Source organism: Neofelis nebulosa, chromosome 16 (genome assembly GCF_028018385.1).
Source record: "Neofelis nebulosa isolate mNeoNeb1 chromosome 16, mNeoNeb1.pri, whole genome shotgun sequence".
Taxonomy (NCBI): Eukaryota; Metazoa; Chordata; class Mammalia; order Carnivora; family Felidae; genus Neofelis; species Neofelis nebulosa.
The window spans coordinates 30,620,180-30,632,752 of NC_080797.1; the positions used below are offsets into that span (position 1 = coordinate 30,620,180).

The 12,573-nt window shown below is 56.9% G+C and overlaps 2 protein-coding genes across 22 annotated transcripts in view; one reads left to right on the forward strand and one right to left on the reverse strand.

The window, feature by feature from the left end:
* Nucleotides 1–1,907, forward strand: part of KANSL1 (KAT8 regulatory NSL complex subunit 1) — a 177,849-nt gene extending 175,942 nt beyond the window's left edge. For all 4 annotated transcript variants that reach the window (XM_058705954.1, XM_058705957.1, XM_058705956.1 and 1 more), the window contains one exon: nucleotides 285–1,907. In XM_058705954.1, the coding sequence (XP_058561937.1) occupies nucleotides 285–512 (228 nt within the window). In that variant the 3' untranslated portion in view covers nucleotides 513–1,907. The remainder of the gene's footprint in view (nucleotides 1–284) is intronic.
* Nucleotides 1,908–3,371: 1,464 nt separating this feature from the next.
* MAPT (microtubule associated protein tau) overlaps nucleotides 3,372–12,573 on the reverse strand; it is a 101,446-nt gene continuing 92,244 nt past the window's right edge. For all 18 annotated transcript variants that reach the window (XM_058705976.1, XM_058705974.1, XM_058705968.1 and 15 more), the window contains 3 exons: nucleotides 12,283–12,364; nucleotides 10,749–10,861; nucleotides 3,372–7,611 (listed from right to left, as the gene is read on the reverse strand). In XM_058705976.1, the coding sequence (XP_058561959.1) occupies nucleotides 7,396–7,611; nucleotides 10,749–10,861; nucleotides 12,283–12,364 (411 nt within the window). In that variant the 3' untranslated portion in view covers nucleotides 3,372–7,395. The remainder of the gene's footprint in view (nucleotides 7,612–10,748; nucleotides 10,862–12,282; nucleotides 12,365–12,573) is intronic.

Sequence of the window (12,573 nt, forward strand, 5' to 3'; positions counted from 1 at the left end):
GCCCCTGCTGAAGATGGGTCTGTGTCATAGGACTCCCCTCCCCATTTTATTTTTTTTATTTATTTTTACTCCCCTCCCCATTTTAAAGGGGACAAGGGGCTGCACTTGACATTGATCTTCTGAAGGTGCCGTGGAACTGCCTGCTCTGTAAGGGCTCTTCCTGGACCGCTCCAGGAAGTCTGGAGATGGGTCATGGACTTGAGTCCACGCGTCTCGGGCCAGGGCCTTGGGGCGGAACGTAGTCTGGAACCGGCTTCTCACCGTGGCGGTTTGTCTCCCCACAGTCCGTCCAGCCGTGGGAACGGCGAACCTTCCCCTTGGCGTACAGTCCCCAGACGGAGTGTGAGGAGCAACTGGATGCACAGGAACGGGCGGCCCGCTGTACTCGGCGCACCTCAGGCAGCAAGACTGGCCGAGAGGCAGAGGTGGCCCCCACCTCGCCCCCCGTTGTCCCCCTCAAGAGTCGGCATTTGGCGACAACAGTCACAGCTCAGCGTCCAACTCACAGATGAGCGGGATACGAGAATCTAAACAGACTCACTAACTATTGGCATTAAAGCTTCAGAAATCTCTGCGTTTGATATTCAAACATCATATGCCGGAAATTTTCACAGTTTTTAGTGAATTTAAGGAATTTAGATTCTACTTTGGTATTTTTGTTTTGTTTTGATTTTTGTTTTGTTTGGTTTTGGTTTCCATGTTTTGTTGTCACACACCTGAGCACTTCCTCCAGTTGGCAAACAGAAGTTCAGGATAAGACCCTGCTGGCCTGGTCCTGGCACATCCTCCGCACTGTTGAATCACTGGACTTAGCGATATTAGGTGACCGCCCCCCCCCCCCCGCCCCCGCCCCGCCCCGCACCTGTGGACAGGGTGGGACAGCCACGTGGGCAGAGGGAATGGCAGGCTCCCCACTCAGCATTGCCGCCTGAGGTCAGCGTAGGGGGAGAACAGCACGCTCTGGACTCTCACCCTTTCTCCTCTCCTCTCCTCCCATCGGCGGCCCGGCCCAGCTCTGGCCCTCCTGGCCGGGTCCCCCTTGGCCATCTGTGCTAGGGCACCCCCACACCCACCAGAGCCTCTTGGCCATAACCGCCACCTGTTCCGAACTCTCAGTCGACAGAACGGCTTCCCTTTGTCACCCAGATCTTGGAGACCTAGTCTGGGTTTCCGCTGCGTTTGGTCCTCTCTGTTTTGACTCCTTCACTGCAGTAACGTGACTGCGGCTGCTCAGGTCCCTGCCCCGCCCCTTGCGCTCCCTCTCTGCTCCCCGATGCCACCCGCGCACCCACACACACCAGGCCTTCCACCCGGATGTTTTTACCAACTGTGTCCCCTGTCTGTGAAGGTGGAGTTAGGGCTACTTCCATTCCCACTCCTCTGCAAACTGGGGGGTCAGGGACACGAGCAGTCATCTCCCCTCTAGGATTCTGTCGTCGTGGATTCATTTGGTCCCATTTCCCCCACACGCACTTCCCTGTTGGTGTCCGGCCTTTCCTCTCCCACACTCCCCTTGCCTGTGGAACGTTGTCTGGTCCTAGCTGTGGTTCCCATCACTCCCTCATCACCCCCCTTGGTCAACCTCGTGCCTGTCTCATGTATGATCACATCACCAAAAGGGGGGGCAATAAGAACTTCTTTATTTTTATTTTTATTTTTTTTTTTTGTTGCCATTTTGTAATCGTATAAAAATAGTAGACAAACTGCTTAATGGTTGGGGTTTTTTCACAATTTTCAACATTAGTGATTTTTTTTGATTCTGTTTGCAAGTTAAAGGGTTTGTCATTGTTTCTTTAAAAACAATAATGCACCATATCCCTATGCATAAAGTGCTTCTTCTATTTATAAGGTTGAAAATTCTGAATAACCCTTTTAGCATTGTTAAAAAAAAAAAACAAAAACAAAAATGGAAAAAAAAAAACCTTGTATTTTGTAAATATTTTCTTTTCCTGCTTTGAGCTGTGTATTGGCAGCGAAACATGTAGCTGTCTTTGTTCTATAGAAATGCTTTTCTTCAGAGAAGCTGATCTTTGTTAATGTCTTGATTCTGTTCGCAAAGCACAGACTAGTGCTTAAAAAAAAAAAAAGGAAGGAAAAATGGAAAAAAATAAAAAAAAAAAGTTACAGAACGTTGTGTTGCCAGGCCTTTGTTGACATTGGACCGGGTCCACGTCGGGGGTGGCGGCTTAGGACCCTGTCCCACTGGAGCAGTTCTCTGGGTCACTGGACTTGCTCTGAACCTTGGGAAGTCTCCATTCTGTCCTTGGGCACCTGGCAGGGCCACCTGATGGCCACCAGGGAGAGGATGGTGTCGGGGTGGGGGGGCAGTAAGGGGTGCCCAGGGTGTAGGGGGCTCTGTGTAGATAAACTTTTTGTTGGGTGTAAGCAATTGGTCATTGCCTCTTGATGCTCCTTCTCTAGTGAGGCCAGCAGTACGACATCTTAGAACTGTTCTGAATTGCTCTCAGGGAGATGCCACCTCTCACTGCTTTTTCTGGTGTTGGGGTCAGTGGGAATGTACATACTTCGTAGCATCGTTCTTCTGAGGAGCCTACGGGCTGGGTTTTGTATGTACGAGAGAAAGATGCCGGCAGGCCTCATTCCCTTTTTCCACGGTAGTCATCTGGCGATGAGCGCCGAGTCGTGAGGTAGCCTTTCTCTCTGGCCGCCCTGTTCCTGCGTCTGTGGCTGCACTTAAGACCTTCTCTGCTTAAGCTTCTGCCCGCAGTGGCTAGAGTGAGCACAAGGGGGAAAGCAGAGAAAACCGGTATTTTGAAACTTTGTATGAAAATTGAAGGGCTCCTTCTTAGGACCTTGACCTAATTACTAAAGAACAGGAATTGATATGGCTACTGTTTGGTATTTGTTTTCTTTGTGGCATTGCTAGGGGCTATCTGCTATCTCCGTGTAGCAGACTCCTCCCCCAATCTAATGAGGACCCAAAGGAGAGAGGAATGCGGCTCCAGAAGCCTGGAAGGAATCTAAGCCTTGGCGGGCCTAGTGTTCTGCTCCAGCCCCGGGCCTCTGGGAGCAAACGAGACCTACACCTGCTGCAGCCGTGGCCCCTCTGAATATGCCGGTGTGGGTCTTAACAGACTCTGGAGTTGGAGTGCAGCCTTGTGAGCCCCCCTACAAGGGTACTGGCCTTTCTTTGAGTTGGATCGGGACGGACTCCCAGCACCAGAGTCAGAATCGAGTGGAAATGAACGAGTCTTGAGAACTCTTCCTGCGCCTGCAGGCCCCAGAGAGAGATTTTAGCAACCTTGACATTTCCTGCTGGGAGCGAAGTTCTCTAAGGTTGGGAAAGGACTTGCACATCGTACATCCTGAATCATTTTCTTGTCCTTTGAATCCATGCACGGAGACCTTACTTAATCAGTAATAACTTTATTTCCAAATTCACTTTTACAGCAACAATCAGTGTAAATCGTTTGTTAAAACACACAATACACCATATGGACGTTCACAGACAGGAAGCTAAGCTAAGATGGTTTCATGTCCCTCCCCCCACCCTCAAAATTACCAAAGAAATCATGGGACTTGCGAGTGCCAGAGATTGTCCTGCCCAACACTGCAAATTCACGGGGCTAAGTCCATTAGGAGGGGGGACTCTGGGCCGGTGCCCAGGGTAACCCTTTTCAGAGCTGAAGAGAAACCAGAAGTCTCGAAGCCACAGGTCTGCAGGTGCGACGAGCTGACCACCTCCACCTCCACCCTCATCCCCACCCGATGGCCTGACTTGGGGACAAAGACAAAAGAGGGGGGAAGGAAGAAGGAAGAGCTCTCAGCGGCCGCTAGCACAGGCTGCACGTCCGCAGCAGGTGGGAAAGGTGGCGCGGAGGCTCCGGCGGCTTAGATGGAAGGATGCCGCGGGTCTGCGGTAGGCGGGGCTGTGGGCCCGGGGACCCCCGTGAGGGGGCAGCTCTGTCTCCAGACTCCTCCCCAAGCCTCGCTGCCTGCCCCTGGCGGGGAAGGAGACGGGCCGGCTGGCGGGACCCCAGGGACCTCTAGCAAACGTGGGTGGTCCGAAGAAAAGGGTTACTCGGTGGTTGCTGCCCTCCAAGACTTCCCTCTGCCCATGGTAACTATCTTACAGGTTCCTCCCCCCTCCCCCCAGAAGCACGACAAGCAATCGCAAGCAGGATACAGTCTCCGCGTTGAAGTCCGTTTAAATAGAACTACGGATAAGTGAGTGGAGAGCTTGAAGGAACCAGGCGCACAGCACAGGCCACCCAGGGGACGCGGACTGGATGTGGGGGGAACAGGGGTGGTCGAGAGTGCCCAGCCTGGTGGTGGCGGGGGGAGGGGGGGATTGTCCTCATTGAAGGTCACAAGCCAGCATCCCTTTGCAATCTCCCTGCCGCACTGACCTGGTCACCCTAGACCGTGATCTCTCGGCCGACCCCAGCAGTCCCCACCCGCCCCCCCTCCCCGACAAGGGAGATCCCGGAGCCCTCTGAGCAAGGCCCTCAGGATAAGGTAGGGCAAGTGCAGACAGAGGTGCAGCCGGAGTCCGTGGCAACGCTGCGGGGCCGCGTCTCTAAGAGCTACCAACTTCGAACCACAGTTCCCTTCCCTTCCTCAGAACCCTTCTAAGCAGCTGGGACTCCAAGCGGCAGAGAGCCTCACGGCGGGTTAGTTCTGGGCCCAGATGACTCCTTGCACGGAAAGCTCGAGCTGCAAACGAAGCCGCCAGCCCTAGAGAGGCGGCCCTGGACGCCCACCAGCCCGCAGGGGTGCCTTAAACGGTGCCCAAACCGGAAGTGGCAGAACTGGGCCTGAGGTGGCTGAATTTCTTTAAAATGGCGATTTTCCACAAAGGCTGTCTCCTCTCCCCGTGGCAGCAGACGGGGCTTGTGCAAGGTCGGCGGGGGTCCCCACCAAGGCTCTGGGAACGGCGTCTCCTGACTTGTCACCCTGCTGCAGTCAGGCAGCGCGGGCCCCCGGGGCTCATCCGGGGCGGCCAGTCCATCCAAGCCCTGCTGTGGCTGGAGGGCGCTTGGTGGGGAGGCTGGGGCTGCCCTTCCAGGGGGACAGCTTGCAGTGGGACCCCAGGCCTCTCCCTGGCTGGTCCTGGGTTCCTTTCTCTTGTGACACAGGGTGTCATAAGACCCTCGTGGCTGCTGGGGGCTTCTGGCTGTGACCGGAGAGGGCCATCTCCTCGCTGCAGACCAGGCCGGCCACAAGATCCACCTCTCTCTGCCCCCACAAAGGGAAGTCCCAGCGGGGCGGCAAGGGGGCGCCGTAGCTTCTGCCCCAGGATCCTGTCCCAGTCCTGTGCTCTGGGCCTTCCTCCAAGCTGAAGGTTCTCCAATGTCAGAACCTGGTCCCAGATGCCCCGGAAGCCTTTCAGATCAGGAGGCTGTGACCGGGTAGAGCCACACCGGCCACCCGGAGCCAAGCCCCCCGTGTGGGAGGGAGAGACATCTAGGACCCCCGTGGGGTGGGTTAGAAACCTCTTCACAAGCATTTCAAGATACATGCGTCCTTTTTTTTTTTTTTTTTAACCTTTTCATTATCAAAGTCACTCTGGTGAATCCAAGCATAAACAGACAAATCAGACTACAACGCGACAGGGTGCAGACGGGGAGGGAAAGGTGACGTCTATGTATATGTTCAGCTGCTCCAGCAGGACAGACAGCACTGCTTCCAGCTGGGACGGGGGGGGTGGCGGGGGTGGGGGGGGGGAGAACCATTTCCGAGGGGCGTGCTCCCCTCCCGGGGTTTGCAGGGCTGAGCACTGGCAGGGCTCTCGGAGAGGCTGGCAGTCACAAGCTCGGGTGGCATCGGGGCACAGAGTGTGGCCCTGCCCCAGGGGCCTTGCCTGCCTGACCTGCTGCCGCCTCTGGACCCAGGACGGCCAACCTGCTGCCAGCTCAACTCAGGAAGGGGACCAGGCCTTCTGGGAGGAAAAGGCTCTCCAAGTAGAAACAAGGCCAAAACATCCCGGGTCATTGCTGAGCCCACCCTGGCTCACGTCTGCGAGGAGAGGTGGGGGGTAAGGGACGGAGTACGGTCATCAGGTTCATCGTGAGGGGACACACCGGTTGGGTGAGTTATAACTTAAACCAAGGGACCGAGATCTCACCTTGTGCCTGGGTTTTGCCTTCGCTCAGACACCCCTTTATTTGAGAGCAGGTGCCTCCTGCGTCTGAACAACGTCCAGTGCTGAGAAAGGGGCGTGGTGAGGCTGGGAACTCGGGACATTGTGACATCATGAGGGGGACAGGCAGTGACTGGGCTCCGCACAGCAGACACATGGGCATGGTGGGGGGAGGGAGGACAGGTGGCTGCAGTGGCCACGGGAGGGACAGGAGGCTCAGGACCCACCTCCCAGACCCCAGCACGCTCCAGGGATGCCAGAGGCCCAGGCTTGGGAACAGGCGGATGCCCCCAAGAGGCACGAGTCCTTACAAAGAGAACTGGTTTAGCCCTAAAGTCCCAGAACTGTGAGGTGGCCAGAATCGTGGCTGCAGTTCCAACCTTCGGAACTCAATAAAACAGGGTTTCCGTGGGGCCCCCACCCTGCGGGGAGGGAGAAAGAGGCCAGCGCTCGGGACGTCAAGGTCAGTCTTCTCCGAGGAAGCGATCCACAGGGTGCCCCCCTCCTGCCAACCGACCACCTCCTCCCGCCAACCGGAGCCTTTCTCCCACGGGCCGCCCGCGGGGACGGTGGCACACGGGCCCCGCGGCGGACCCCGGGCCACCGAGCACAGGGAGGCCGCCTGGCGCGAGCGAGCTGTGGGCGGCCGAGGCGGTCTGCCCTTCCCGCTGTCCTTCCAGGCAGAGAGCAGTGGCTCCCCGCCCACCCCCCATCACCCACTCCCACACTGTCCCTTCTGCCCTCTCCCTCCCCCCCTTCCCCTGCCTCAGCCTCTCCAGGGCTCCTCCCCCAACCCCCACCACAAAGTTGACATCAGCCCCCGCGGCTCCCACATGGCACCCGGTTTCAAATCCGTTGCTGCTGCCGCTGCCTCTGTGACACCCCCAGGACAGGGCAGAGCAGGGGCGCCCGCAGTCCCTTGAGATAACCCAGAAGCAGCTCGCAGAGCCTCTCCTCCCTCTTCTAGGCGGAGGGGGAAAAAAAAAGAATCAAAAGTAATTGCCCAAGGAAATGGTGGGTGTGGTCGTCTTTTTAAATGTTTTTAAAAATATTTTATTATCGCCAGCCCACCCATCAATTTGGAAAGCTGGAATTTGCTCTTTTTCCCGTCACTGATTTTGAAGTCCCGAGCCAGGGCCGAGCGACAAAAGCAGGTTAAAGTGATTGACCGATTAACCGATCTGTGAGGAGCAGCTGGGGGAGGGCAGAGGGCGAAGGGCCAGATCATTATTCTTTTTTTTTCCACACTCTCTCTCTTCTCTCCACGATTACTGACCGCCCCGGGGGCCTGATCACAAACCCTGCTTGGCCAGGGAGGCGGACACTTCGTCGGCTAGCGTGGCGAGCTGGGGCGAGTCTACCATGTCGATGCTGCCCGTGGAGGACACGTTGCTGAGGTGCCGCGGAGACGTGTCCCCGGACACCACGGGCGACTTGTACACGATCTCCGCCCCGTGGTCTGTCTTGGCTTTGGCGTTCTCGCGGAAGGTCAGCTTGTGGGTTTCGATCTGCGAGAGAGGAGGTAGTTGGGGGGGGAGGGGAGGAGGGGTGGATTAAGCCATCGGAAGGGGAGCAAGCCCTGCCTGCCCCCCCCCCCACCGGGGGCTGCGGGGACCGTGGTCTGGTCTGGCCACCGTCCCGGAGTGAACACCTGCACGCGGGTCCTCCAGCGCCTGCCTGCCAGCCACCCGCATCCCTTCTCCAGACACAGTGAGCATCGCTCGTTTCCTGTGCACCCTTGCAGAGATAGCCCACACGTGTGGGATAGAAATGTATATTTAATAGGTGCTTCACACTTTGGTTCTTAGACTTAATACCTTCCGTTACCAGTACTTGCTTCCCTGATGCTTGTTGAGGGCTGTGTGGTACTTCATCACCATGCACCAAAATGTATCTATTCCCCTATCGATGGAAACTCAGGGTGTTCTAGCATGTGCTATCACAAATGACGCCGTGTATGAATATAGCCCTGTGTGCACGTCATTTCACACACGTGTAACCGTATCCTAGGAGCGGAATGGCTGGTAGGTCAAAAGACATGCATTTTATCTTAATAGATATCATCAAACTGCATGGGGCGCCTGGGTGGCTCAGTCATTAAGCATCTGACTTCGGCTCAAGTCATGAGCTCACAGTTCATGAGTTCGAGTCACACATGGGGTGAGCTCGAGCCCCGCTCCGGGTAACACATGAGCCCGGGGGAGGCCCCGCTTCTCTCTCTCTCTGCCCCTCGCTTAATGGTGCCCTCTCTCTAAAAAAAAAATATTACCCAACTGCAAAGTAAAGCATGAGGGAGAAGCTGGAGATGATTAAGGGACATCCCCAGAGTCACTGCCATCCAGCCGTGAGCCACACACACTCCTCCCCTTCGCCTTTGACTGAGGGCTTTGGAGGTGGCAGCAAAGCGTGAACCGCCCTGGAAGGTGTGTTAGAAACGATGGTGCCATAAAGTCCTTTTTCAAGGAGAGAAACAATGACCGGGCCAGGAGTCCAGAGGTACTTAGCTCCAGAGGATGCCCACGACACTCAGAAAGCCTGTGTCGCAGATGTGAGCAGTTCGTAAGAGCTCCTGATGAGCCCGGAAGTGACGGGCAGGAATTCTCTCCTTTTTTTGGGTCCTAAGACCTTTGTGCATCTGGCGAAGCCAGAAAGATGGACACAAGCGGGCATGCGCTCAGCGACCCACAAGCGTTCTGCACAAACTCGGGAGTCCGTGGACCCCGGCTGAGAAGCCCCCGTTGCGGTGGGGGGGGGGGGGGGGCTTGGACGTGGCTATAAGTCCCCAAATCTCCCAAACTGAAGGGCGCTCTGGAGACGGGAGTCCTGCACTCCACCGCTTGTTAGAGCTTCCTGCCCATCACAGGAGGAAGTGGGGGACTAGATAGGCAGGGACACTCTGGGGTCAGGACAGTGTCTTCTGAGTGGTGGGCAGGGCCAGGCCCACCCTTTCTCAGCCAGCACAGAGGTGAGTTAAAACAGAAGTTCACACTCTGGCTTGACTCTAAGTCACGTTCTTAGCTGGTTACAAAGTACCAGGAACCTTCCAGAACACCATCTCCTTTGGGTTTCAGCACCACCCGGGGATATGGATATTTCAGTCCCATGTTGCTGAGGGAGAAACGAGCTGAGAGCACTTGCCCGGCCTGCCCAGGTCCCACCTCCAAGCAGAGTCAAGCCCAGAGCTTTGCTCAGGACATAGAAGCTTCCAGAGATGGGCAGAGACCTTCCTTCACCCAGGGAATTGCCAATGCCCAGGCCTTAAACCAGGGAGGCGGTCAGGTGACAGAAGCTAGAAGAGCCACTGGGCTTTTGCAGAGAACCTTCTCCACAACCTCAGAGAACTGGGCCCTGCCTCACTTCCCTTGAAGCGCGCGGCCTCCCGGCCCCTCTTTTACCAGGGACCAGGCACTGAGATGATATTTCTGCACCTTGGAAGCCTAGTCTGGGGAACCGGGTCCACCCTGCTGTCCGGGGTGGGGGTGGGGGGGGGTGACAGGGGGTGCTGCGGGGAGCCAGAGAGCACAAGGCCATCCAAGGGCCTTGTGAGTACCCCGCCCTCCGCGCCCCGGCCTTCAGGGAGCTCGTCTGTGGTCAGGTTTGTCCTGAGGTCTCAGTCTGCGGCCTCCGCTTTAAGTAAGACCACACCAGCCAGTGCTTCTCCAGAACTGCCCCCTTGGGCTTTGGCCTCACACGCGGCATGGGGCCTGTCCATTCAGAATGAATGGTGTGACGGCTGCCACTTCCAACAAGCTGGGCCACTTTGGCCAGTGCCCTTTCTCACGCTGGGTCGGGTCTCAGAGTCTGTGCCCATTCTGGGACACCCCTTCTCCTTCCACCACCCCTCTGTCAGCTGCTGGGGGGCACTGCAGACTGGAAAATGAGCCACTTCCAGAAGTTCACGGCCGCTGGAGTGGGTGGGAACCCCCCAGAGAGCGCTTTGGCTGTGTTTCTGCAGAAAAGAAGTACAGCCCTAAGACCACATCCTGTGATGCGCCCGGAGGGAGCCTGCTCAGGGCCACAAGCCCTGGCTTCCCCTTCCCCCAGCTCCCACAGCGAGACCCGAGGACTCCAGAAACTGCCCGGATCGCCGAGGCCCTGGGTCCAGCAGCCTTCCCCGTGGACGATTCTGTGACCGACAGGCAGGGGCTCTGCGGGAATCTGGATTTCAGCATCACCGTTTTGCTCTGACTGCCTAGTGACCCACTTACAAAATCAGGTTACGCTCCCTTTACTCGCTCTGGTGCGCTGGGGCTGGCTTTGGGGATGGATGGGCACTTCCTTCCGTGGACGCTTGCCAACCACAGGGCCGACTGCCGTCATGGAGGACAGCGGCGCTCACCTTTCCGGGCACGAAAGCATCACCTGGGGGCTTTACAAACTCCAGGTGCCCAGGCTGCACCTGAGACCAATCAGAATCTCCAGGTGGGGTCTGGGCATCAAATCTGGCAAGGCTCCCAGGTGACAGCAATGGCCGGCGAAGGTGGCTCACCCGATGAGTCCTGGTGGTCGCTGAGAATCCACAGGAAGCCAATTAGTTTAGGCCCCTCAGCTTTCCTTCTCTGGAAAACCGGACCAGATTCGTGCACCCCACTCCATTAACAGCCATGTCTAAATGCAGCCTCCTCCCCACCCCGCCCCCTTTTACCTTTTTATTCCCTCCACCAGGGACGTGGGTGATGTTATCCAGGGACCCGATCTTCGACTGGACTCTGTCCTTGAAGTCCAGCTTCTCAGATTTTACCTCCACCTGGCCGCCTCCTGGAACACAACACACACGGGGGCACCAGGCCTTGAAGGAGGGCTAAGCAAGCCATTCCAAGTAGACCCCAATCCTTCGGAGTAGACGAGACGGTCCTTCATTTAGAAGGTAGTCTGGGCACAGGTAAGAGCCCTTCCCAAGGGCTGGACAACAGTTTGCTCTCTAACCAAGGTGTGCCTCAGTATTTGCTCAACAAATTCTTCCTCCTTAGTTCATGCAAAGGTCAATGACAACTCAGGGTAGGAGAAAAGATTCTAAATTCTAAAGTGGTCGGCTTCCAAAGAGTGAAGTCTCTCTTGGTCAACATCCTGTAAAGCCACAGCCCTGCAAGGCCTCGGAATGAAACTAAATGGCAAAATGCACCCTAACGAAGGAAGGGCCCTGACCCCTCCCCCTCCTCGGACACTAGGTGCCGCACCCGAGCGTGGGAGCCGCGGCCAGAGAGGGAGACAGACAGACATCCTTCCCTTCTGGGGAAGGATAAGGCCGCCCGAGAAAGCTGCTCATGGCGTGAATGGTGGCACAGCTGAGGGATGGTTTTCGCTGGGAGAGACCAAACTCCCACAACAAGTGTAAGGAAGCCGGAACGGGATGAGAGACGATCCGGACTACGTCTCTGCCAGCCTGTCTCCCCACAGGAATGCTTCAGCAAGTACGGATTCAGCTCCGAACCGGGCCCACGGCAGAAGTCCCCACTCTGGACCCCCGGCCAGGAGTTAGAATCTAGATCTACGCTGGCCGCCTCCTGGAACAATGCGGTAGCCACCAGCCCCATGCGGCTACTTAAATTTTAATTAGGTACAATTAGCTCATTTTGTCCACTGCGCTGGCCACATTTTCAGGGCTCAGTAGCCACATGTGGTTGGGGGCCACCACACTGGACGGGGCAGGTCTAGAACATTTCCATCAGCGCAGAGAGATCTCCAGATAGCTCTGATTTTCTTGTGGTGTGGGAAGGGGAGCGGGGAGGGAAGCATGGCAGAGCTCCAACGGCATTTACTGTCGAAACAAAGTCACGGCCGGAGCTTGGCAATGGCTGGCGCAGGTGGTGACGTGTCCCCTGTGTGGGCTGGGAACCAAACTGGAACATCCACAAGCCAGCCTTCAGGAGCCAGATCAGGCCTGTCCCTGGCTCTAGAGGCTCTGTGCAGCCTGCTTGGAGAACCAGGTTAGGGCTTAGGACCGGCCCCCCCACCCCCCCCCACCCCCCCCCCCCGTCACATTGGCTGGGCCAGCATGGCGCCCTGCTCAGGAGTGAGATGGGACAGCCACCCCTCCCAGGGCCCAGCAAGTTCCACCTTCGATGCTCCCCTCGTCAGCCCATCCCATCAATCCTTCCCAGCCACTTCAGGAGAAGGCACCACCCAGTCCCGTCCCGCACCTCCCCCCGCCGACCTTCCCCGCCTTCTGCAAGGGCTACCTGGCTTATGATGGATGTTGCCTAGCGAGCCACACTTGGAGGTCACCTTGCTCAGGTCCACTGGTTTGTACACTATTTGCACCTGGAGGCGGGAGAGGACGAGGGAGAGACAGAGAATAAAACAGGATGATTTAATTACGGGTGTAACCCCACGAAAAGCAGCCATGTAAGTCCAGGCCCTGCTTGGACGGTGTTTCCTGTCCGCCGCGAGGAAGGCACCCAGTCATGGTGGGAAAATGTGTTGTTGGACTTCCGCCAGCCCTGCCCCAGGGGAGGCGGGTCTTCAGAGAA